Source organism: Falco cherrug, chromosome 9, assembly GCF_023634085.1.
Source record: "Falco cherrug isolate bFalChe1 chromosome 9, bFalChe1.pri, whole genome shotgun sequence".
In the NCBI taxonomy this organism is placed as follows: domain Eukaryota; kingdom Metazoa; phylum Chordata; class Aves; order Falconiformes; family Falconidae; genus Falco; species Falco cherrug.
In genome coordinates this window covers 20,258,684-20,286,231 of record NC_073705.1, presented here as the reverse complement: position 1 = coordinate 20,286,231, position 27,548 = coordinate 20,258,684, and the positions used below count along the sequence as shown (strand labels likewise).

The window sequence follows — 27,548 nt, the reverse complement described above, 5'->3', positions numbered from 1 at the left end:
CAAAAGACGCTGCATAGGAAATCTGTGGATTTTTTTTTTGTCTTTTCTTAGTACACAATTTATTCTAGGTTCTTTTAGAGTCAAAAAAATATTTTGAGTAACAACTTCAGGTATTTCTTTTTTTAGTGTTTACTGAGAGGCTGTTCATTTATTATTTTGCATTATTACTCCTATAATGTATGAGTTCATTACTTACATTTTGATTTGCCATTTAAAGACTGTCTTTAGGTCTCCAACTATAGTGACAGAAAACTCCTGTTAGGTCAATTAATACATCACTGCCTAATGCAGAGTTCCTCACCTGACTACTACCTCTAGAGTCATCCGAAATACCCCAAAGCAACAGTTCTCTTTTTTACTTTGTGTGCAAACATCTGATATTTCCCTTCTTCTCTACATCATCATACCAGAAGTACACTAGATAGAGTGTAAAACTCTCCTTTACTTCCAAATTTAAATTAAGCCTGTAATTTCCTAATTAGATTTTCTGGATATGTCAAAAGAAAAAACAAAACCCCCAACATTTCCTTATGAGAGGTTAAACAAGATTAATAGCTTATCCTGTGTCAAGTGCCAATTAGTTGGCATTTACTGATGGCTTTCCATAATACCTCATAACTCACCATTGTTTTCCTGAGGTCTTCAATGCCAGAAGGATTTGTATTAAAACTGTGGAAAAAAAACCAAAACCCCAAATATTAGCGGTGCATACTTAGCTGACGAAAACATCTACCAGAAGACACTACTGAATGAGGCACATAGCTGTAAAATATTTAATATGATTGTTTTCTTGACTTGTTGAATTCAGGAAAAGTAGGGAAATATTCAAAGTTAATGGAAATTTTAATATATTAGTTGTTCATACTTTTTTGTATTTTCCATATTCTTTTTGTCATAAGATTTTAATAATTAAGAAATGCAAGGAAGGGTATTACTGATTAGGCTTCCCTAGCTCTTCTCTTATCTCTAGACTTACCTTGAGCTTCTAAGCAAAAAGTGGCACTTTAAATGAAATAGACTGGAAACAGGGATGAGATTGTTAACAAAACCCCTGCAGACTAGCATGTATTCCCAGCTTTCATGGCAGCTGCTAGAGGAGTAAGGTTTTTTAGAAATTCCAGTGTGATCATCAGCTCAAGCCAGAGCTGAAAAGCCATCTTAGGACAGCACCATTTGCTCCATACTTCAAACTGAGTAAATAATCTATTATTTTATAAACCTAGCAATTATCCCACATATCCAAAAACCAAAGCTGTTTCACGATGTTGTTGCGTTGAGATTTTTTTCTTCCTCAACTGCAAAAGTGCAACTGATATTGATAAAAACAGCCATTGTCTACGTGTCAGGCCTACTGGTGTCTCAGGTCGCTGTAATTATTAGCAAGTATCTTCAAAAATCAGTGCTGCTATGCTCTTATGTACTTGCTACAGCAAGTTTGGAGAGAAAACAAACTCTCAAAATGTGTTTAGAATTTTGATATCTCCCACAAATACTATTTACTTGGTAGCATCACAGCAGACATTCTTTCACACGACAGAAACTACTAGGCAGATTGCATGTACTGGCTGTCACGGGTGGCATTTGACTGAGAATAATGCAAAAAGTTACAAAAATATATTTACACTTTCTTATTATTTTAAAGGCAGTTTAAAGTAAGGAACATGTATTTTGTGACTGTTCATCGCTCTGCTATCTGAATTTATAAGCCATATATTTCATGGTATAGAAGTGGAAAGGACATAATTTACAAATGCATATTACATAAAATATAAAACCTGATAAAAAATGTTTACAATTTTTTTTTACATTAGAATTTTTATTCTGTACATTATTTTTCATTTCCAAAGAAGGCAGTTTTTTTGCTCATAGAAAAGTCTTGGGAACGATCTGCTGGACTGAGGATATTGGATAAAGATTGGATTACACCAACAGTCACAACTAGAAACCAAGAGGTGTCTGACAAATCAAGTTCTGGCTAATTCCCATTATACCTGTTTGTAACAGTGATCCGCAGCAGCCTGCTTAGTTTGCTGGAGACCAGTTTTGAATGAGGGGCCTCTTTCATCGGGTATTGTCTAAAAAGCTAAAGGCAGGAACCCTCCCTCACAGCCCGCCTTTTAGTTTCACACTGATGTGTCAAACACATGATGAACTTGCTTCATTCATGACTGCCTTTCGTGATCCGAGTACAAAAAAAAAAAAAAAAAAAAAAAGAGTTAACTGAACTGGATCGAATTAGCTTGGTGAAAACCAAGAATGTCTCTATTTAACGAAGTGTGGCGTTAATTTGGGATATCTTTCTTTTGGGACTGTTTCCTCATGTTAGACAAGATATAGAATAATACAGCCTGACTGCTCAACTGAGTGACTTTCTGAAAGGTTAAAAAAGCAAGAACTTTCATTGCCTTGAATGACTTTATAGTTTCTGTGATATAAGTTCTAGGCCTCATTTTTCATAGCAGCAGCTTAAAAGAAAAGCAGCAGTTCTGACTATGAAAAGTTACGTTTGAAAATTAGAAATATAAATCACTGGCAATACAGCCTAATTTTATTTATTTTTTTTTTCAGCTAAAAAACCTGCAATTGTTTCTCTAACGTGGACATTTTAACTGCAATTACGAAAGAGCACATCTGCGTATTTTACATGAAGCAATTTGAATATACTTGCAAAAAATGAAAAACTATTAAACCAAATATTCCCCAATAAAAACCCAAACCCCATGAATACCTTTACTCATAGTTTAAAGAGATACGTGGAAAATTTACTGTTTCTCAGGGAAGAAACAGGTGCTGAGATTGCATATAACATTTTTAAAAATCAGATTGTCTGCCTGTAAGGTGGGAGCTCCACGGCCCCACTGAGCCCCACAGGGTTTCCTGCCAGTGCTTCCAGACCGAGGTGAGCGTGAGCAGATGCAGGCTCTCACTGTTGCACCCATAACTCACTGTCCAAGGACCATGTAATACCTCAAAAGAAAATACTGTAAAATTATGAATGCGTACATTTGGGGGAGTTGCATGTTTGGTGTACTGAAATTCATGAAAGTGTTTATGTTTTAATTTAAATTTCATCACAATAATATACCCCTAAAGCTACCATCTCACTTGATTACTGGTAACAGCTTACAGAAAACATGCCTCTAGGACTACAGCCCACATGCTGTACAACCATCGTAAGCCTCCTTTGAGCAGCCGTTTTCTTGACTTCGTAAAAGCATTCCGAAATCACTGATCTAAGCAATTATAAAAAATAATGTCATTTTTTTACTGTTACAATCACAGTTCATACTGATAGTGCTAGTTATAGTCCCATCTCTGTTTTTTCCCCAGGGTTTGATAAATTGGCAGGGAACTTTTGCTATGGAAGCGCAAAAAAACTATTCATAGCTTGGGAAAAAAAGTTTCTCTTTTTGGGTGTTGGTTTTTTGTTTTTTTTTTTTTTTTTGAGTGCAGTTCATTGTGAACAGCGATTGCAAAAAACTGGCACTGTGGGATTCTACAATTACTGTTTCTCAGTTATGCCCAAACTAAATTTGCTCAGTTTACAAGTAAAAAGATTTTTCTTTTCTAACAAATGGACTTTCTGCCAACTCACTCTGAGAACTACAGTCAAACCGAGTTTCTCTGGCTCATCGTCATTAACGCTGTGTAACTCCCAGGTGCGGTTATGTCTGAGTCTAACACCCTCCCACGGACATATCTTTCAACCGACACAAACTGGCCTGACTACTCCTCCTCCTGCTCACTGAAAAGAGTTCATCCACCTTCCTGCTTCGGTGTCTCTCATCATCTCAAGAAAGCAAGCATCTTCTACCTTTCCCACTTACCCAGACAGCACAAGCAGCCCCCCTCTCCACCACCACCGAGTCTTGTATGCCTCAAGGTTATATCCCAGGTCCTATAATGATTTTTAACAGTTTTGTCTCTTACAACTACTAAATGTTCATTCACTCCAATCACCTTTGAGAAAGTTAGGAAATAGCCACAGGGAAGTAAATCACACCGGCACAGATTCAAAATCAGCTGCAGTACAACCAGGGAGGTGACGCTGACCATGCAAGCCACCAACTCCTACATCGCCCCCCTACCCCACTATAGGTAGAACCGACTCCTTCGATCTAGTACAGCAAACAGTCACATCCCCCATTTCACTCATCTGGAAATTCAATTGGTTTCCTTAACAGTTACTTTATATCAGATATTTTTACCAGATTAAATTATATCCATTACTTAGTTGCTTGGGAAGTAACTTCCTTTATATTACATTTTTACTGAATAATAAATAAAGTTTGTCGGAATTTCTGGGGTTTTAGTAGTTTGGATTTCAGTTTAGGTTATCTGAGATGAGAACCCTTTCCTATGGCTATGTTGCTATGGGGAAAAAAGTGATGAGAAATAAAAATAGTATAAGAATAATGAAGACAAACATACTGCAATGCTGATTCTGTACAGTGTTTTGAATGACTATTTCATAATCATAGCAAGCATATTATTTTATACTTTCTTATTTTCCCTATTTAAATATATTTCATTAGAACCATATTAAACTTACTTTTTTTTCATAACACCTATTTTTTATGAGGCAGCTAAATACTGCCGTTACGTGTCGATTAATTGCAGCTTGTATAGAAACTTCAACACAGTGGAGACGAGCGTAGGATGTATCACAAGCTCAAGTTTATGAATGCAGCTTGTAATTTTGTCTTTTGAAGTTTAATGGTAGTTATCAACATTCAAACATTAGGTCTAGTGGTTGCTTAAATATTTAGCTTCTAAATGCCCAGAGATTAAAACAATGTTTAAAAAAATCTCTGCTCTAAGTGATTTAAATGTTTTAGTGCCTGAACCATTTACTCTGACAACATTATGAATGGGAGTCACACTCCTAAATTATGCTGTATGGAAAGCATAGTTTCTTAAGGAGCAAAAGCATTTTACTTATCTTTTGCTATTCATATCAGTTATATGATCATTGTACCGTATACTAATAGAAATTAAATCTAGGATATTTGCATTAATCATTACTATTCAAAGTATTGAAATCTTCTATGTTAACTTGACATCCTGTAAAATATCCACTATATCAATAAGCTCAGTGTGAGTTTTTAGTTTTTTTTCCTTTAATATGGAATGTCTCTGAACAGGCAATTAGCAAAGCTCTACCATGTTCATTTTCCATCGGAGTTGCAATATTACTATTTCTCAGTCTTTGGACTGATTCTTATTACAGTGCTTATGCATTTTTCTTTGAATTCTCACAACACATATCAAAACCTTAAAATATTAGGATGCAATTCGAGTTATTACCAATGTACTAGAAAAACAAAAGAAATTAATAAAATCAGATACAGTTAATGAAATTCAGAAACTTTGCTTTCCATAGAATATTATTAGCCTGCTGTGTCTGGCAATGCAGACATCACTTTATACTCTGAGAAGGAATGACTGTCATGTCTGGCAGCTAAGCAAGTATGGAGTAAGCATATTACCATTTATTTCACAATCAGATTCTGGGGAACATCACTTAAGACACTTCACTATATAAATTGTCCTGCTGTCAAGCCATGTTCCATGGCCTTCTGGAGTTTGTGTAACCCCAGGAGGACACAAAAGGAGTATCAGGTTTTGTTGCTATCACTCCATTTTCTTAACATTACCATAAAGTCTCATGCCAGGAGTTAAGAAACTGGACCAAACCCGCTGAACTTTGAACATAAGGCACACTTCCCTTGCAAATAATTTTCTCAAACTACACATGCTTTACACAGACTTCTCTGGAAATGGTCTGTTCATGAGTATACTGCTGCACTCTACAGAGCCCTTTAAAGATGGCAGACGTTTCCGTGAGATAAAGAACGTACAGTCTCAGAATACAGGGCTTGATAATGGTCCTGAACAATACACACTTCAAGGAAGCAGCCTTTTCTCTTGTGGCTCACATATATTTCACATTTAGTGCAGTAGAAACACAACCATGCAACTACCTAGAAGCACAGCAGCTTTGAGTTAAAACAACTCAAAAGAATTTAACAAAATTTTAGCTTTTTGTATGAACACCTTCATTTTGAAAACAGATACGAATCTGAATCCACAACAAGCTGGTGACCAGTTCTGAAGCGGAGACAGATCAAGGGAAGTGGAGGCATACAGGGCTGCATTCATGAGCTCTATCAGAATGCTAGCCTTTTCCTTCCAAAAATATAAGTATCTTAAAATAATGGCACTTGTACTTGCACACTGCTGGACGCATTACTTGTGCAAATTCTTTTACTATTCAGGACTTACAAGACATTCTAAAATCAAAACCGATCTCACACAGTGTACTCAACTGAATTTTAATTAAAGTTTCTGGAAACAAACAACAACAGTTTTACATAAAATGTTAATATTTTAAAGCATATAAATATTCCTCCTTTCACTAGGCTGTTGTGCTGTGGTTAAAAAACTAATGAAGTTTTATTCTCAAGAGACCACTAAAGAACTGTTATACTAAAAGTTGTGCCAGCACTTCCATAAGAATACCTTAGTATTAGAGATCTGTAAGTCAACCAAAAAAAAATCACAGAATCATTTAGATTGGAAAAGACAATCAATCAACCCTAAAGTAAAATTTTATATTGAAATTTCCAGAAACGTTTTTAAATGCTTAAAAAAAATAGCATTAATTTTGTCTTCTTATAATGAAATAGGAAAAAAAGAAGTGCATCGGTTTTACATAGCTTCTGCATTTATCAACAAAGAGGCTGCATATAACTATTTAATTTTTTTTTCTTTTAAGAAAATAGAACAGGCAGTGCACTTCGCATTGGTAGAGATAATAATCTTTGTGCATCCACTCAAAAAAAATTTCACATGCCATAATGTGCACCAACAGACAATGAAAGCTTGAAAAAAACGTTGTCATGCAGCCAGCAGGATGAACTTTGCAACTTTGAAAACAACGTTCCTGAAACGGACAACTAATTAGGAGTAAGTGATTGCTGGTGAAGAGTCTGCAAAAGTCAAGATTAATACTAGGTATTCCTATAATATCTATCTAAGAATGGGTTGTTCCAACCCACTCCAGTAATGTCCCAAATACTGTGACCACTGCTTTGTAGTAGCTTTGCAAAAGATTTCATTCTTCTCTCATGACATGCAGCAGTCCTGGCAGAACAGACTAAGAATCCTTTCATGACTTCTGCTTGTTCTGTAGTTCCCCCTTACCTTTCACATGCCGGTAATGTGTCTATTTTGCTGAAATAACGCTTTACTGACAGCTTTACCACACTGAATTAACAAATTTTAACAGTCTACAGTATAATTAAAGCACTGTCATAGCCTATCAATATTGTACCTAGACTATAGATAATCACAGTTGACTAGACATAAGTCTAGTCAAATTTCAGCAGAGAACTGACAAAAATTCATTTCAGGAAAAGCAATGCAGAAGTACACTGCTCTTAAAGACAGGCTAACACAGACAGGAGCAACAAAATTCTGAAAATATCACAGTTCACCTGATGTCATTTTTTCACTAACAGAAATAAATACACGTTAAAATGTCAGAATAGACTTTATTACTCTAGCAAACAAGCAATTAAATGTTAGAGATCAACATTTTTGAACAAGGCACATGAAAATTAAAAATAGGAAGTTGCACGGTAAACTGGAAAAGGATGACCTACTTGGTAAAGAAATACACAGTCATTTCAACCCTTTGATCTGACCAGGCAACTGCTGGGGTTCACTCCAATGTAGCCGTGGCCAGTAACTATGTCTCTGGCACATTGTATGGAATAGGTGAGACTGAAACCATTTAACAGTCATTTATCTTTGATGAAGTTATTGCTCTAATAACTTCTCTTCACTGTGGTTTAAGCTAACAGGTTTTACTTTACAATGGCAGTTGACTACAGACAGGCACCTGCTCTACTAACAGCTCAACAGACAAGCAGTAACCTAGAAAGTCAGAGCAAAACGATAATTTTGCAAAAGCTTTTCTAACTAGTTAACTGTCACACATAGAAGATTTTAGTATTTGCTGAAATGTTAACAGATGTCAGCTGTTCTTTCGACTTTAATACGATCTGAACACACTGCGGTTATCAAGAGCCTCATGTTTTCATGGCACCTCACTTGTTTGTTTTTTTCCAAATCTGGTAATGAACATATCAAAATGCAGAGACATTGCTTATTTCAAACATTACATCCATAGGGAAAAATGAAACTGCAGATACTAATTTGTTTGGAACAGGCAACACTGGAGAGGCAGGCAGCTCTAACAGCTACGTGTGATGACAGTATGAGGGAGAGGCTGAAGAAAATAACCACATTCAGAAATGTATTTCTGAATTTGTAGACAAAGCAGAAAGATCCAAAATAGGTGAGTTTAAGGGTTGGATTGAGTTTTTGGGGTGGTGTTGGTGTTTGTTTGGGGTTTTTTTAGTTGCAATTTTTAAAGTAAGCTGAAGCAATAAAAGAGCACAGAAAAAAATAAATACTAGTTACATAAATAAATATTGTTACAGTGAATCCTAGTAAGATACACGTCACTTTCTCCTCCACTATTCCATCTTCCACACTGCTTAGAATGCAACATACTTTTTGCCAGATCTTGAGATAAAAGCATAACCAGTATGTAGACACAAGCTTTATCTTCTTTTCTGTAAGTTTAACAGTACTTAGGTCATGGAAGTGCCACTTTAAAGGGTTTTTAAAATGCATTTCTCTGTATATTTATACATATATGTATACACAGACACACGCTTACATATAAAGTTTCTTAGAAAGCTCCCAAACATCTATCAATTCAGTTTCCCAGATCTGGAACTCGATCAGACTAGTAACAACCTGTCAGCTTTAAATATTGGACTATTTGTTTCCCTGTGTCCAGTGCCTAAGATCTTGTTAATTACCTAAACTCTCTTTCTGTAGGTCTTGTTAATTACCCGTCTCCTGTCTCAGAGGACCTTGTTAATAACTTGTACAATCTCTCTAAAAAGGTCCTAATAACACATTAAAATTAAAGATGCTTTTCTTTTAGCACTTGTCAAGTGGTGTAAATTGAGAAATTTTCACATCAGTTTATTAGCCTACTGTAGTGTATTTTCCTAAACACAAACAATTTCAGAGAAATGATGCACAAGGTTTGGTCGTGGCACAAAACAATCTTTGTTTTCCAGGAGTACCCTCAATTTCTCTAACTGTGTTCAATACAAAAACCCACGTGGCTCCTGATTGCAAATTAACCTTGAGAGCCATGACAACAGCAGTAATTGTAAGAATGAATGCAATTTAAGATAATATTAGCTAAAAGTTTCAAAGCAGTGGATTAAGAAGTAAGAAGACAAAACTATTATTAGTAAATGCTGGTTTAAAATACTAGACATATTGTGTGCTTAAAAATTCTTCATTGGCTGTATGATATAAATCCTCTGGAACAGGTTCTGTAATATTTGCAAAAACAGCAAATTTCTGGTTTCACTGTGAGACTGAAGCATTTTTAAATTGTCAAGAAATCAGCTCATAAATATCTATATTACTCCTACACCAGACAATAACACCCCCCCTAATCTTAACACTTATGTAATACTGAAATACCATCTCTATAAACCCCTTAAAAAAACACTAATTTCTCCACTTAGCATTCGTAAGAGGTAACAAAATATCATCCCCATTTTACAGATCAAGAGCAGGGAGACTAAGAGATTTAACCAAAGCCATAGACAAGCTTTTGCCAGAGCAGAGATTAATAGAAATTAGGGGGCCATGTTTTGTGATTTCCTGACAACTAGTATTATACACAAACCAGGCAGGTTTATTTTGCTTTTCCAAAATACTTTTTAAACCTGCCTGAAGTAAAAATAATAGATAATATTAATGAAAATAATAATTTTCAGATAATCCTGGGACAACTGTTGCTGAACCACTTCTATGTTTTCTGTACCAGCAGCTGAGAAACACGTGGAAGAGGTATTTATCATTCTTTCAATTAATAAGTAAGAGTAATTAGTGCCAGAGTATGCATACAGCCCGTCAGCACTTAATGACTGGTTGGGTGAAGGGCTCTTCAGCAACTCTATTCTGCAACTCACCTAGCCATGAGTTAGTGATGTTGTTACGAGCTGCTGCCCTGCAAATCATTACTGCTTAGTCAACATTACCAAACAATTAATTAGGATGGACTTGAGGCTAACCCAAAGCTCACTAAAGTCACTGAAAAGACTCCCACTCACTTTACAGACATAGGTTCATTGGTGCTAAGAACCTGACCTTCACATTACGCACACGGAGGAGCCGAGTTTGGTCAATGTTTTTTGAGGGTAGGGAAGAGGGTTCATGTGGGGTTTCTTTTCTTCCACTTTGCATTATCTCCAGCCTGGTCCCACAGACTGAATGCCCTTTTGTGGCTACAATGTGCTCCTGGAATACATCTTCCAGTTGAGTTTCATCAGGAAGTAATCCAGTTCACATGCCTCGGGACCATTCCATCACTCAAACCAAGTGGAGTTAACTGGGAGAACCACCTGCAAAGCAAACTCCTCATCCACAGCAGAACACTAATTTTGGACACACATTAATAAACAGATACTGCCTGGTTTACTTTAGAAACTGTATCCATCCAAAAGAGCTTAATAGCATGTTGAGTAAATAAAAAACAACTCAAAACCCAAATTCCCTGTGTATGCTTTCTGCATGCTGAATTTGTTACTCAACCTCATTTATTTTGTGCCCACAGATTTATACAATTTTTTCTTCACAGCATTACTAGTTTGAAAAATTAAAAATGGATTCTATTCAACAAATCCTCCACAGATAAAAGGTAAACTTAAACTGTAAACTTATTAAATATGCACATTTTGTATTAGTTTCTACTTCAAAAGAAAATCATTGTACAAGACGTATTTGAAAGAAAGTGAACTTATTCTAAAAGGTTCTCACAGAAAATAATACTGGAGCATACAAAAATCAAGAGCTTCTAACTTAAATTATTGCATGCTAGATATTATTCCATAATAGTTGTTTTACAGAAAAGGTCAAAATGTTTACTGTTTTTGGCTTTGTGAAAATAACAGAATATCTGTTTGTCTTATCAAAAGTTTATGTTTACATAAAAGTCAAGAACTAGTAAAAGAGGCTCATACAAAGAGGGAACAAATGACTACAGTCCTTCTGAATGGGCACTGTGATGAGCTTTTTAATTACAAAATAAAGAAAAAAAAAGTCCATCATGATTACCACTAAAGATTTATATTTATCAAGATCTGCTGCATGCAAGAACTTCAAAAGATCTCACTACTTGTATCTAGCATCTGTCTGAATATTTTTTCATTTAAAATAAAATAAATGCTATGTAATTTTAATTGTTATTTAAATGGCTTCTCTTTAAAGGAGATTATTTAAATGGAAGTTTAACTTCTGACAAACCAAGCTACATCCTAACCTTACTCTAATCTGGATAAATCATTTATTAAATAAATAATATTCTAAGACTCTGTCTGTAAACATGTTATTTAAGACACTAGGAAATGACTTGACTCATAGAAGATTCTGAGAAGATAATTCACTGAAGTCTGTTTGAGCTTCTAGCAACAAAATCTTTTCTATAGCAGTTCCATTTCAGTTCATTTATCAAATTCACATTCATCATTAGTTTTGTTGAGAACATGATATAAGTTTAAATCAGGAGTGCATGCATTTTAACTTAGGAATAAAATTGGGTTGGGATACAATAAGATCAAACTGTTCTAAAATCTTAAAGAACAAGAAAACAAAAAGCAACTTTTTTTTTTAAGAAAATACTACTGTGTCATTAAGGAATTAACAGACAGAAAAAGCAAGTTTGTTAGAATCCTGTTTTCCATTTAAAACTGTGATTTATTTTAAAACCTTAAAATTCAAGTTTGAAGCATTTTGATTTTAAATTAAATTTCTACCAAACTTAAGTCATTAAATAGAAACATGGACTGTTAATTTCTGGCATTAATATACAGGGGGGAAAAATGCAAATCAATAAATGTTAAATAATTAACTGCTTAAACATTTATCTATTGGGAACACCATATGTAAGGGGTGTGTGTATATGTTTATATATATATATACACACACACATGTATATATATAAAGAGAGAGACAGTGTATCTTCCTGACTAGCAAACAAAAACCAGAAAGGAAACTAACTGTGGGATACAATTTTTTTTTTTTTTAAAGGACAAGTATACTTTGACAAACAAAGAACAAAATGGATTATTTAAATCAAAGTTTCTTATCAGCCCCGTAACCCAATTCACTCTGCTTAACACAAACTGCTGCCTTGTACGCTGACTTGAATACATAGCAACTCAGCAAAGCTACAGTGAACCAAACAAATTCAAGTGTGGTAACTGCCCATGTGGGTGCTCCCATTTAGAAATACAATGGTTTTTAATTCTTGTGCTCTAACATACAGACTCTAAATGTTGGGTTTTTTCCCAAATAGTGATATCCAAAGGATTTGTTCTCATTATTCACAGTTGTTTCACCCTTTTATTTATTCCATTTCATTTTTCTTTAGCCTTGAAACCTTTCCCTCTAAAAACCCAACTTAGGGCAGTGTAATAATTAGCAATGAGTGTTCAGTGAAAGCGGACAACTTTCAGGAAGAACCTATCCTGAAGCATGAACAAGGTCTTCCACAAATGCAGGTACCCAAGAACATTCACAGTACATATTAATAATACAAACGTGACTTCAAAATGAATAAAGAAAAGATCAAGCTATATATAAAGTTCATAGCTTTTACTTAGAAAGATAAGCAATGATATAAACGTATATAAATCACAAAGGCTGTGTTCCTCAACACTTCACATTTTCATTTATATAACATGTTCAAGATACCAGATTGAAATACAGCAAAAACCTACCTTGAAGATGGCAACATGCTTGAAGGCTTGAAGTTTGTCATAAACGGATTAGTCGAATCATAATCAAAACTCTCCTGATGAGTTTCACCAAACGCACTAGGTGATTTCAAGTCAGTAGAACTGTCTGATCCCCCATTGCTAAGTTTATCTGACCTCCTGCTATCTTTTTTTCCAGTCACTCTTTCAAAAAGGCTAACTTTCTCTTTTTTCTCTTTTTTAATTTCTTTCCTGATTTCGACAGGTTTGGAAAACAGACTTATGTTTTGATCCCATGTTGCTGGGCTTTCTTCAAATGGATTCTTCTGTCTTGGCAGTGTAGCAAATTTTTGGGGTAACGAAGCACTCACATTGGTAAATGGGTCATTCTGTGCTTCAAGTGCAGTTTCATCAACTGTGCTGTCAAGCTGGTTCATTTTAGAAGTATCAACACTTAATGTTCTTCTATGTGGAGATTTCAGACTCCCTGCAAACAATCTGTCATTAGTATATTATCAATGAGACACTATATCATAGTTTATGACATGCAGAGAACCCATTTTAGCTTAGGTCTAGAAGCTTTGCAATTGAGTCTCAGTTCAAAACGCTGCAGAGTAGCTATTTTAAAAAAAATGAACCGCTGTGGCCTTAACTTTGTAGTTCAGAAATTATTATGGATAGACACTACAGCAAATTGTCATTTCCTATGTGAAAACTTAAATTCTACGAAGAAGATAGATATGACTAGTGTGCCATTCCAGAAAGCGACAGTAGTCTATCACTGCATAATAACTTCGAAAAATGTAAAGTATTTTCAGTTCTTTGTATAAATCAAGTTTAAAACTTTGGTGATTGTTTTCAACTTTTAAAATAGATTTTCATTTTTCACAAGATGTTATTTTGCCTAGAGTTCCTTCTAGAATGCAGTGCTTCACTACAACATACTCTCAAGTGAGGACGTAAGATAAATGCTGAATTACCCCACATTATGACCAATATGCTCAAAACCAGTAATTTATGAGTTATCACCAACTAATGGAAGTGAAAACCAAAAAAAAAAAGCAAACCCACCACCAAAACCGGGCCAGCAATAATTCTTAACTTTTTGGCCTTGTAATTGCTTCATAAACTAAAGAAACAGACTTTTGAATGCTCTAATAGCAGTACGCTGTAATTATAATGGTCACGAGCTTTACTTACCACCTTCATCAACTGAACCAAAAGATTCTAGCTGACGCCTGAAAAGATGAGAGTAGCCAACAGTACTGGATTTCATTTTTTCTGAAGAGACATGCGATCCCGTTAAATCTGACATCGAATGAGCTGAGGATAGCCGCTGAGGTCCCAAAAGGAAAGGTTTTTTTGGTTTTGACTTCATTTGTACTTCACCACTACATAACTCAACGTTTGCATCGGGTATATGAGTACTTGGGATGATTGCAGAGGATGTATCCAAAAATGTTCCATCGGTTTTTCGACCCTTCATTTTGTCTTTTAGTTTAGCAAAAGGGGATTTGGTTTTGTCCTTCATTGACAAATCAAACATACTTGCTGTCATGTTATTTCTCATAAACTGAATATTGACCTTTATTTCTCCTCTGTCTTTAGTTCTCTTCCCTTGTCTGGACTCAAGGTGAAACCACCTGAAAGGAGAAAAAGAGCAAGATGTGTTTTCCAGAGGCTAGCCATTAAACTTTGGTTAGTTGTTTAACGTATCTGACAAGTATAATTTAAAATATCAAAACCAAATTCCATATAAAAAATTAAAACATTCCTGTACTGAGAAACTTTTTTGTCTGTATATGTTTTTGAAGAGAAAACTTAATAATTAAGCAAATGTGAAGCTCTTTGCAGTGTTTACCTCTTTTGAGAGCCAAAATCAACTTTGTGGAAACTCACTGAACTTCATCAAAGCTTGGGCTCAGCAGAATTTGTATCCAACGTTGATTAAAAATACAAATACATCTTATTTTGCTATTAAAAAGAACATAATATTTTTCAAGTGGCCTTTATTTAGCAGTTATGTATATTACCTGAATGTATACTGCGTGGCAAATATTTCATCGAGTAATCTTTTCTCCTTTGATTTTGCCCAGGTTTATACGCTAGCAAATATTTTTCCCCTGTCCCTTTCTTCTAACCACTGGTTAAGATTTATGACAACTGCACTAGCCTAGCAAAGAAATATCTGAGAGCCCTGAACAGTCAACGACCATTTCAGTTCCGCAACTGGTAGCGATGTTGATGGTAACTCCACAAGCACCGTTGGCAGAACAGGAACACCCAGGTGTATCTAACAGCCACCCCCTCTTTTGCAGGTCACCAGTAGGATTAACTTCAGGAGTACTTCCACAGGCTTTGGAACACTGACATAAACCCCCACTCCTTGAAAAGAGGTCAAAGGTGTGATCATATGTTTCAAAAACCCAAATGTGTGTCTTTGCCAGGTCCAACAAAGGCTTTATCATTAATCAAGAGTCTTATTCGTTCTCTGTTGTGCTCTATTGTCCCATGGAAGCATCTCCAGAATTACTGCTCAATCTTCCTTCCACAGCTTCACCTAAATGAACAGCCAATCCCTTCTCCACACCCACCCTCAATAGTCTTTTCCTATTTCAAAAAGGGCAGAAGGGCATAATTCAGATCTGCCAGCTCCGCTGAAGTTCTTTAAACCCACTGTCAGGAGAAATGCATGCACACATACTAACACAACAGTGCATTATCATGACGAAGTAGCTTTTGAACTGGAGACTAAGAAATTAAATTGCCTATCAACACAGATGCAAAATTGATTATGCAGTTATGAGTACATTATTCAATACTGCCAAATATAGAAAACAAGGTCAGGAAAGGAGAAAAATAACCCTCAATTTCCTTTCAGATTTCGTAAGTATTTTTAAAGGTGACAGCTGAAATCAAATTTTCAGGCAGAGATACTATTTTTTGAGTTGAGAAAATACTTCTAAAAGTGACCTGCCAAAGAAATAACGAAACGATAAAGAATATTATGACTTTTGTTGCTTTGTGATGTCCAAAAGGTTTTACATCCCATACTAAACCGGAATATTAAAAAATATCAGACCTTCTCTGTCCTGGCACTGGACAACATGAATCTAGACCAGTAGATCAAGAAGTTTGAACTGGCAGGAGGACAATTAAACCTTTAGGAAGAAAGTTTTTCTTCTGTTGTGAGGTAACTTCATTTATGTATTTTAAATGAAATGCAAAACCTGAAATATGTTATGTGTTTGAAGAAGATGGATCGTTTTTCCTTTTAGTTAATAATGTTTCACTTCTTAGTAACTGGTTCCAGAAATACTTTAAGTCATCTATAGGATCGTTACAGAAAACACACACAACAGAACCAAAAGCAAATCTTTTTTTGTGATATATAATATCACAAAACCTGGAAGATAGCCTACTTTTTCCAAAACTCTTCTTTAAAATAAAATATGTTCATATATTTTCTTAAAAAAAATAAAAACACTACACAGCCATAACGAGCAAATCCTTGTTCAGACAGATAGATCTTGCCTGTGCAGAAAAAAACCCCAAACCAAAACCCACCCTGAAACTGAGAAAGTCCTCCCCATGACTCCTTTAGACAGACACTAAACATAAATATAAATAAGGCTTATGAGTGTTGTCAGGGGTTTAGCAGGCAGAAAGGACCTCACTTTTTTGACATTCAGATTTAAGGGCTCCTTCTAAGACTGTAAAAAAAAACTATTCCCCTTCTGCCTCTTTCCCTTCCCTCACAGGTCTCAAACACTAATACTGCATGTCTGGTAAGACTGCTGAATTTTCATGTTTCTACTTAGGAATTACCAAAACTTTAAACTGATATATGACACTTGCACTTGTTTTAAAACAGTATAGAGACAGAAATTCTTAAGCTTTTGCTGTGTGGAAGAAAGCCTTTTCTTCTAAAAGTTACTTTCACCCAATTAGTGACATTCTTATCACGAATCAACAAGCGCTCTGTGTCACTACCAGTACTCACATGCTAACTGTGTACCTCCACATGCTATTTTGACATTCACCAAGTCTGAAGGAGAGAATTCCAGCACACAGCTAATACATTGCCTTTGTAGCTTGTACATTTGTTTTCAAAGTAGACCTTGAAGAACTTGACACTAAAAATAAGTTAAGCTGGGAAAACAAAGAAAACTCTCCTTACCTTAGGAAGATAACAGAATGGCACAAGGGACTAGACCTCATACTTGCTGGGACCTGGTTCAATGCTACTAGTGATTCCAACAGAATTTAATCATAAACTCTTTACTCCAGCAAAATTCCTCTGGACTTCAGTGGAATATCTATTTGAATAACGATTGCTGGATCAAATCTTTGTAAAAAAGACAGATATTTAATTTTCATACGCTTTTCAAGGAGGTTTCTTTGTTACCTTGGAGAGTTTATCTTGGTTTAGTTATAATGAAGGTTCCATATGCTTCAGCTCATAACAAGACAATATGAGAAGCAGACTCAAATCATGATTTTCTTCAAATTCAAAGGCAAATAATTACTTTTTTAAACAGATGAGAACGAATGCAGGCAATGCATTTGTGTGGAGCTGCACGTGAATGAGCAACTGAGTCTATAAATGTTTCTTATTAGAATCTGTTTCTACAACACATGGGCGTGAGCAACAAATAGGAAAAACAGTGCTGTATATAATAGAAAAAACAATTGGAAAATGAAGTCCGCTGTTTTCAGATAACAACGTTTGGGTACTAAAATATTAAATTCCACTATACCACTGCCAATTTAAAAAATTGTAATGTATTATAAAAGCCAATAAAACTTGCTATTTTGGTTTTGTTTACAGTACTTTTAGCCACAATAAATGCTCCATTTGTCAGGCTGCCATGAGCTTATTCTATAGAAAGCCTGTACAAAGTAGGAAAATAGCCAATAACATACATGAACAAAACAGGGTGGCTTTTATGAGAGCAGATGCCCTTTTATTTAATAACCAAATATTACATCCAGTCTTGCAGACAGTCTTTATTTAAACAGACCTTGTACAAAGTCTGGCAAATTTTCCCAACTTCAAAGGAAGCCCTATTGCCTTCTGAATCACATTCATACTTCTTGCTCTCACCTTCAAATGTTCTGTAGGACAACGACCCCCATGCACCCTCTAATTTTGAATTTTCCCCTATGGTTTCCATCAGAAATAACACTTGCTTCTTTTTATCATCTGTTTTTGAGTGTGCTAATGGGCTTTGCTTGTCTTGTACAGGTTTCTGATCATTTTTATTTTGTAAGTATTATATAAAATTGCCACTCTGTATGCTGACAATGTTTTTGAACACGTCAAGAGAAGATCAACGTTCAAGGCTGAATAGGAAAATTCTTGCTGACCAGTCAGCCCCAAAAAACTAAACCCTTCTCTCAAGAAATACGGCTATTTTCTAACCATGACAAAATTTTGGCCATGCCTCTATTAGGGGTGCAAAAAGCCAACTCCCTCATTTCTAAGACAGACAATAACCATCTTCTGCATACTATTAAGGTAAACTGTGTAGCATTAGCAGTACTGAACCCTTTACCTTTATAAAGGTCTGACAGGAAGAGTGAAGGAAAAAAATCTGAATTTACTACAAATGAGCAAGTTACGAAAGTCTGGTCTGCCTATTCCATCTAAATAGCTAATCTACAAACATACTTATGTTTTCAAAACCATTTCTTCAACCGTTACTTTCCTCCCCTTTTTCTGTTTTCATTTTTTTCCCCATTAACTTGGCTTTCCAACTGACTTTTGCTTATCTGTACTATTCTAATTGCATCCTTCGTCCTGCATTCAACAAATATTTTGAAACCAGTATCTTGTTTCTCTTCGCCTAATAGCAGGAAGCCAATGTCACGTGTTACCCTCCATATCAGCCACGGAATTTGACAGTTCCAAGTCTTAGCCCTCTCTCTTCTTTGAAGAAGCATCACTCAACCCATTCTGTTCATGACGTGACATTGAGTAGAACAGATTGACAACATGGGTAAGAAAAACCCCTATGTAATTTTAATTACATTTAAATTATAGACTTAAAACTTTTAACAGCCTCCAAAATCACTGAGATAGTTGTCTACCAATTTCAACAGGAATTAGAAATCTTCTAGCCAGCACATTCAACTTGTGCATGACAGATGACCTTATGACTCCATCTTCTTGCCAGTGCTGAAGATGGAAAGCCTAAAGGAATTTTCCCACTCATTTTGCTGCCTCTCAAATACATCACTCTGCCAGTAAACATTTATTGAGCTGATCTAATTTTGCTTTGCTGAAATAATCAGATTGCATCTAAAGATTTCTGCACAATCTTGGTTTTAATTCACAAATTTCTTTAGGAATTCTGCAAAAGGCCACATAATCATCACAGCATCCACAAGGCTTCTAACCTTGATTTTACAGGTAAAATCAGCATCCTGATCTGCTACGCAATTTTAATCTGCCACACAGCGATGAGAATTTTCTACACCAGCAGGTACTTCTAAAAATACCCCTGCAGAAGAGCATCAAAATCTCAGTGACAGAACATGTCCATCAGCTGTTGTGGGAAAGAAGTGGTTCTTCATCTTAGATTACTATGGTCAAGCTAGATACACTGAAGAAACTTGCTTCACAAAATCCCATCAACATAAACGTCCACAGCAAATGGATAAAAAACAACATCCAAAGCCCAGAACTGTCTAACATTTTCATTAGTAGCAAATGCACTTTGAAAAATGCAGAAGTATGCTTTGTGATAAATCATTCAGACACCATACTGAAATACTGCCCCAAAAAGTCAGTAAGGAGGAAAATTAGGGCAAGGGGCTGACCACTGGCTACATCATATATGAGGGGAAATGAAGAAGAAAAGAAATTATTGATTAAAATAACTGATGACATTCTTGAATACTATTACCAACCAAAATGAGGTACACAAAGCAAAGTTTAAAAATAAATACTACAGAGTCACATTGTAATACCACAAAACATATGGGAACTTACACCTAGCACAACACCCATCCCAAGGGGTTAGCTAACATCAACTGGAATCAAAGTAATTAAAGTGGTCTTAGATTACTTACTATTTTGGCTAAAGACTATGTGTGACTACTTTTATTTTAGAAACAAAGTAATTGAAGGTAGGAGAATGAAGGCCAGTTATTTAAGTTGGGCGTGTGTGCAACCATGTGTGTGTGCACAGAAAATGGAGAAGTATTTCAATCCAGATGGTGCTCAGACTTTGACTCAGAATTACGACTTACTCAGAGGATGTGCTTGCATTTGTTGTCGAAATGTAAATGCTGGGTATATTACTAGATAATATGTAAATACTGCTATAATCTCATAAAGCTACAATTGGGCTCAACTTTTTCTTTTCCCCCATAACCATCTTTTTCTTCTGTTCCTCACTACCAACTTTCCTTCATTATTTTTCACCTTCACTGAGTGGTACCACAAAAGCAACAGCACAAATCCATATGGATCCTCTAGGCTGCTCATTACTTCTGCACCTTTAACAAACTTCTAAGTTACTACTCTTCCCACTTTTGACTAGAACGGAAGGAGTTTTTTCTTTTACTTTAGACACATTTTGATAATTGCTGTTACAGCCTGTCATTTCCAGTACTATCGAGTTTTATCACCTAAAATGCATTTTTCTGGCTCAAACTAAATTTAAGACTCAAAATTAGTACATAATATTTATGAAGTGTTACATTTTGTAGAATTATTTTTAAGAAGGCACTATTCATTAACAAGCACTGAGCCCATGACATACAATCTATTTACTAGTTGTTTGCTAATTCATAATTCCAGTTGTATTTAAAGCCACCTACACAAGTGCCTGCCTCTTGCTTATGCTGTTACAGATGAGAGAGGGGACAGAGCAGAGGCAGTCAAAGGCGGAACCTGTCCATATCCAACAGGAAGGCTGCCAAGAAGGAATTCACATTAACTGGGAAGAAGTCACACAATTTCCGTATCTTTCAGGAAGCACAGCAGCACTGAAGAATTAGAGCTTACAACACAGGGGTATGGATCATGGTCAATCGTTAATTCCTTTTGTTTATTTGCTGAGCAGCTGTTTTTGACTATTTTATATGATCGATGCAAGCAGAGAAGTATCTTAGATAAGGGCAAGATTCCTTCACTGTATTATGTTTAAATAAGCATTTTTTACAACACTGCTGCAATTTGTGCCTGTGTTTGTTGAGGTATTATAGAAATCAGGGAGAAGGAGAATTAAGTCACAAATAAAAGACATCTCCTCCAACAACATTTCTGTAAGAAAAAAATCATCTACCATCGCCTGCCCTCCTCAAATTTATAACATTCCAGACAAGTGCTGCATCTTAAATCAGCTGAACATGCAATAAAATTAGCTCTCCAGGAAAGCTAATAAAGGAATGGACAATAAATAGACTGGAATTAGAGAACAACAAGGACAAAGCAAATGCTGATGAAATAAGTAACATCATGGAGAAAGCTAACGGAAACGTGTTCTTCTATTGCTGTGTTCATTTAGCACACAGGAGAAAAAAACCTAAGCAAAGTCATTACGAAAAACTACTGAAAAATACTTCAGTAAATTAAGAAAAGTCAGTAAATGAGTATTTTTTATTCTGTTATAATTCAAAAAGTTGTTTTGATGTTACACCTTGTCAGACTATCAGCAGGATTAAGGCAACTATGAATTGAAACTGAATTGAAATTATTACAAAAATGTATTTATGCTTTAAAACAACACAATAATTTACCATCATTTACATTTAAACTGCAAAAGCGAAAGAGGTATATTTATTCTGCAACAGCAGATCCCCAAAATTGTTGTGTATTTCTCAGGATGAATTACAAAAAAACCCCACATGATTATACTGCAAAAAATAAAAACCATGTTAGAAATCTATGATATAAAAAGTTATGCTAAATATACTTCAAATAAAGCAGTATCTCTCTAGCTTTTTGAACTGTTAAAAAAACTCCGTAAAAACTCTCCGCATCTGGAGCCTGGTTTTCAACTCTGGAGAAAAGAGCAGAAGTTAAAAGAGCCTGTCCATTTCCAACTACAGCAGAGATGCCAGAGACACAAATTTACAAAGTTAGCACAGTGTGATGGGCATTTTTGCACTAAGACAGAAAAAAAATGGACTACGATCCTGCAGATGCTTTGGCTGAAGTCTCTGGAAGAGACCTAGTTATGGACCATCTGAGCCACATCTGGATCTAACCGTTCCAGGAATTCTCATTTTTAAGAATTCAAAAAAATGTCAGTTTCAGAAAGAAAGAGAAAGGAGACTGCATGATGGTACGTACAAAATTTTCATTATCAAATTTTAGTAAATATACTGCTTTATTTCATTAAGTCTTGTGCCAGAGGAAGTTTATTAGAACACAAGATGCGCAAATCCTATCATGAGGCCTCTGCCTGAAAACTTTACTGCAGAGAGTATTTTTCTTGAGATGTACAAGTAACAAAAAAAGCCATACAGAAAGGATTATTTTTCCCTAACATAATGTTTCTGAAGCTGCAGTAAATTTTTAAATTTATTTCTTCCAAATTGTAAATTATTAAATAAAAAAAAAATACACAAAAAGCCAAATGTCACACACCCCACCGTCTTCCTAGGAATTCAAAATCAGCTGGTAGCCTTCACTTCTCATACCTCCTTACTAAAAAAGCACTAGGGAATTGCTGACAGGGTTCAGCATTGTGCAGAATATTAAATATCTTTTTTGCAATACCCTGGTGACTCTTGAGTCTGTCTCTTACAGCACCATATGTACAGCTGTGTTGGAAAGAGGAAGCTATTAAATATATTAAAAAGTAGAAATATTACCAATAGACACTTCATCAAATAACTGGATCCCATTCATCCCCAAACAAAGCAAGAAATGTTAAGGTTACATCAACATAAGAAAATAACTCTGGATTTAATAACACCACAAGCCTGTTGAACATATTTGAAAGTAAAAACATTGCTTAATAAAACAGATTAGTGTTTCTGAAACAATGAATATAGCTTTCAACCATCAGAATGCTTTGGTAATAAAGACATTGGACTTGGGTCTTGAAAGGCACTGGGTGTCTCAGTTCCCACACCATAGTCACGGCTAGAAGGTCTTTGGGTCCAAATATATTACCCTTATTTTACTGCCAACAAAGGACTAGGAATATTAAGTATCAAAAAGGATTTAATAAAAGGAAAAAAAAAAAAAAAAAAGGAGTGTTTTGTTTGAGATCGCATTTGCAAATATATTCTTGAAAGTTTGTCCTCCTCCCTTTGTATGTACATACACATAAAAAAAACTGCATCCACATCTCCAACTAATGCTTAAAGGAGACAGCAACGACATACCCACATTGCATGAAGGCACACAAGTAGACAACCACAATAACTTTTCAAAAGCATTTAAGCACTTAAGGACTCTGAATTATTTTTTCAAAACTGAGTTTCAAAAAGGAGATTTTCTAGGTTTCTAAGCACTAAAGACATGGCCAGGAAAACTGGACTTTTAGTGGCTCCTCTCTTGTAAGAATTTAAATCGGCATTAAGTGAATATGTGCTGCCAAAACTCCCACTAACCACTTATCTGGACTTTTACACTTATATAAGACTTTTACAAGTATGTCCGTTCAGCTCTAGAAGCCTAACACACATCAACTTTTAAAAAGATTTGCATCTTAAATGCTCAAGTAACTTCTGAAAATAGGACTTAGGCTGTTTGTGTAAAAATTTCCCCACAGGCCCCCATCTTCCGCGGTACAGCTCGCAGGCAAAGCACAGCTTCCTCGGGAAGCCCTGATAATTTCAGCAGTGGTGGAGGGAAGCACCACTGCACGCTTCGCCAAAGTTCCTCTCTCATACTAAAGAGGAAAGCAATGGAAAAATAAACAACACCTATGAAGCCCTGCTAAATAGAACTTCATATGAAAATACTGAAGAGATCTCAATGTTTATTTAAGTAGCACAAGGACTACGTTAATTACCCCACTTACAAATTTTTGCAGTAATTTTGTAAGACTCCAATACTACTTTTGCTAAAATTGGTGCAAAAGCATATGGTTCCTCAAAGAGAAAGAGGTGGTGTTACTCACAGTAATACATGAATAATTTACATTATTTCCTCCAGTTCCGGCATACATGTTTCTACCTAGATTTACAAAGTTCTTACAGTTAGCAGCATTTCTACTTCGTTCATTCACCTTTTTCCTGTAGAGCAGCTAGGTGTTTAAACCAAGGCAGTTGCTACTGACTTGCAAGATAATTACAACTGATGGTTAAAGAATATTTAAGATGCATGTCTAAAGAGCACTGAAACTTCCTGAATCAATGTAAATAGAAATTGGGATCCTAAGGCTACAGGCACTACCATGTATTGCATCAAGATAACTGGTTTGTCCTTAAAAAGGTAAGCAGTTAAAAAGTATAATACTTCAGACCATGAACACACAACAGATTCTGCATGGACATGTTCTCTCCTATTATACGGTTAATAAACATACTGTTTTGCAAAAAAAATAGTTTACAAAAAACCCCAAACACACACGCACACAAAACACCGAGGCGAAGACAGTTTTGACTTGTCTTTGGTGCTCCTTCAACCTCAGCCACTGCACACAGAAGCAGGACCAGGTTTTGAGATGGTCTGTGCAGAAACACTTGTCTGCCCAACAAGACCTGGCTGGTGTGGCTGTACTGGTTCCCACCTCCAGCTGCCTGCTGTGAGTCTGCTGGAGGTTCACGCCTCCCCAGCACAGTCAGCAGCAGACGAACGATGCCACCAGCCTCTTAAGTCACTTTAGTCCAGCAAGTTAGCACAGACCCACCATTACTAAGGGAAGGAATATCAGACTTTAACAGCTGAGATTGGGCACAGGAACCTTCCCACGCTACTGAACAGACACTAGAGGAAGAAAGGCACATGGGGCAGGGGCTTTTTAACCACTGCAGAAAGATTTGTCAGCGCTTATACATCATACAGCTGGCTTGGAGGTCTCCATGCTGTTCTTGGACTACTTCCGTGGGACAAGCATAGGTAAGACACACACAAATCACACAGTCACAGGCATGCCTGCAGTACACAGTACACCTACAGTTTATTCCCATGCATTTTGGAGGATAAATTACACTGGTACCAGAAATCTTTGTGCAACCATGTCCAAACCAGAAATAACAATTTTTTTTTCTGATTTAGTTGAAAAACCCCAGAGAGTTAGATATATTTACAATTCAGCCTAACAAACTGCTGTGATGCTTATATTTTTTTCCTTTGGGTTGTTCCCCCCCCCCCCCCCCCCCGCAATATTCCAGTACCAGAATTTGCTGGCAAATGGCAATTTTATTTGACAAATGCTTACGTAGGTAATGACGGAGGCTACTACAACAGCAGAACTTTCAGTCTTCTCTGCCGAGGCCTCCTGTACAGAGCAGCCTGCAGGACTGCGGCCTAAGACTAATCAGGACCTGAACAGCACTGTGCTGTTGTGGTAAGCATTGACTAAGTCACAGTTCATTGACCATGAAAACATAAATATAAAATATTTTAAAATGCTTGGTTGCAGCAACAGAGGGAAAACATTTTTAAAGAGAACGACACCAGGCTTCGAGGGGGTCTGAGTCTCATACATGGTTCAAGCTGAGGTAGGAGCTGAATGGGGATATGTCCCTGAGCAGAACAAAGACAAATTTTTAGAAAAACAGATGTAATGAGTTCATGTTACACACAAGAATTTGTCAAAAAACGTTAATGTTATTGACAGTCCTTCCCCGTGCAGGGTGACCACTGTGATTACAGTAAACCTCTCTGGAAAAGGTCAGGCCACAATGACATATGTTAAGGGCTTTGAACACACCACAGAAGAGAGAAACATCCTAATTCCATTTCGAAGTATGCTGATAGTGAGGCTACTGCTTCCCGCCCGCTCCAAGTATAAGTGTACAAGGAATGCAAATTATAGTGAAAAAAACCAACCACCACTTACTCTGTTTTCCGTCTTTCCTTGTCTTCAAATACATCATTCAGACTTATCGCCACCTGTCCCAAAAACTTGTCCAGCCCCACCAGCGACCTGTGCATGACAATCAGGTACAGGATGTATTTTTCTGGATTCTCCTGCATGAGTAATCCAGGGAGCTCGAAGGAGGCCTCTTCTTTCCAGACGGGATCCAGGGTCTTCTCAGCCACCGAGGTGGAGTACTTCTCCTTGCCCAGCTGTATGATGGTGTAGGCATCGTTGCTGCCATTTTTACCTTTTGGCTTCAGACCTTTGGCTTGAAGGACCGTAACTTGCACGTGAGTTGGGAACCACTTCTGGGCTTGCTCTGCCAACATCATCTTTGAAGATCGCGGCAGCAATAACAAACACGAAGCCTGCAAGTCGTCGAGCTGCGGTCTAAGGGCACTTAGGGCAGAGACACCTGCCAGGGGCTCAGCGCGGTCCTTCCTGCAGCGCTGCCCGCCGCGGGTGGCACTGCCCACCCCTCAGGTTCCCCCCTCCCCGCGCAGCCCTACCTGCGGCTCCATGGCTGGGGCTGCCGTCCCCCCCGCCGCGCCACCGGCACTACTCCCCCTGCTCCCGGCCTGCCCCCGCCCGCCGGCCCCGCACCCCTCCCGCCGCTGCCGCCGGCCCGGCTCCCCGCCGCCCCCAGGGCATCCCCCGGGCAGGGCCCCTCCGCCCGGCCCGGCCCGCAGCGCCGCGGCTCCCTCAGCGCGGCCCGGCCCGGCGCGGGCCCCGCAGGCCGCCTCCCTGCCCCACACGCCTCGGTGCCTCAGGGCGGCGGGGCGGCGCGGGGTGGGGGCTCGCCACCGCCCCGCTCCTCGCGGGGGTGTCGGGCCGGGCTGCCGCGGCCGGCGCGGCCGTCACGGCGCTGCCCGCCCGCCCGCCCGCCCGCCTCAGCCTCTCGCCGCGCTCCCCCCGCGCCGCCGCCCGGCCTGACGGGCCGGCTCCGCCGCTTCCGCCTTCCCCATGCTGCCAGCGGCGGCGGCGGCCTCAGCGGCGGTCAGAGGGCAGAGGGCAGGGTTCGCCCCCTCCCCGCCGGGGCGGGCGGCCACCTCACTTTGCCGGTCACCCGGGGCTGGCGCTGCCGAGGGCACCGGCTCCCGCGCTTGGCGGGGCTGCCCGAGGGTAGGGGGGAGAGGCCGGGCCTCCCCCCCCCCGAAATCCCCTCACGGGCAATTAGCTCATTTTTATTTGTAGAGGGGCGAGAGATCTCTACTGGAGCTGTGGAGAGGAGGCATCTCCTATGGACGCCTATTGTTGTTATTAGTATCGTCATTATTTTATGTTGTACCTGAGAGGGTGGCTGTAGACCCCCCACATCAAGCCCCCGCTTGGCCCATCCTGCTGCGAGCTGCTTTGGGAAATTATTTTCCACCTCATCCACCCACCCGTGGCAATCCTGTTGGATTTCAATGAGAGGCTGAAAATAATTGTCAGGTGTTTTGTGGATACATAATTTTGTTGGTGGTACACCTGGAGGCTTCGCATGTGTGTGTATGTGCACACCTGTAAGCAGAATCGCAGGTATTAACTTCACCTACACAAAAAACTAAAGGAAGCCCACGGGCAATGAGGGTTGCAAGGCTGGGCGTCCCACCCCCATGAACCATCACAGGCCGGGAAATCAGCAGCCAGGTCAGATAATACTGCATCCACCACAGCTCGTGGGTTAGTGAGCAACAAAAAGCTTGGG

At 37.8% G+C, this 27,548-nt stretch overlaps 1 protein-coding gene across 1 annotated transcript in view; it reads right to left on the bottom strand.

The window, feature by feature from the left end:
- Nucleotides 1-26,384, bottom strand: part of RAB11FIP2 (RAB11 family interacting protein 2) — a 34,144-nt gene extending 7,760 nt beyond the window's left edge. Inside the window, exons 1-4 of the mRNA XM_005443861.4 lie at nt 25,838-26,384; nt 14,061-14,503; nt 12,885-13,347; nt 624-669 (exon numbers count right to left, since the gene is read on the bottom strand). Coding sequence (XP_005443918.1) covers nt 624-669; nt 12,885-13,347; nt 14,061-14,503; nt 25,838-26,190 — 1,305 coding nt within the window. The 5' untranslated portion in view covers nt 26,191-26,384. The remainder of the gene's footprint in view (nt 1-623; nt 670-12,884; nt 13,348-14,060; nt 14,504-25,837) is intronic.
- Nucleotides 26,385-27,548: the final 1,164 nt, after the last annotated feature.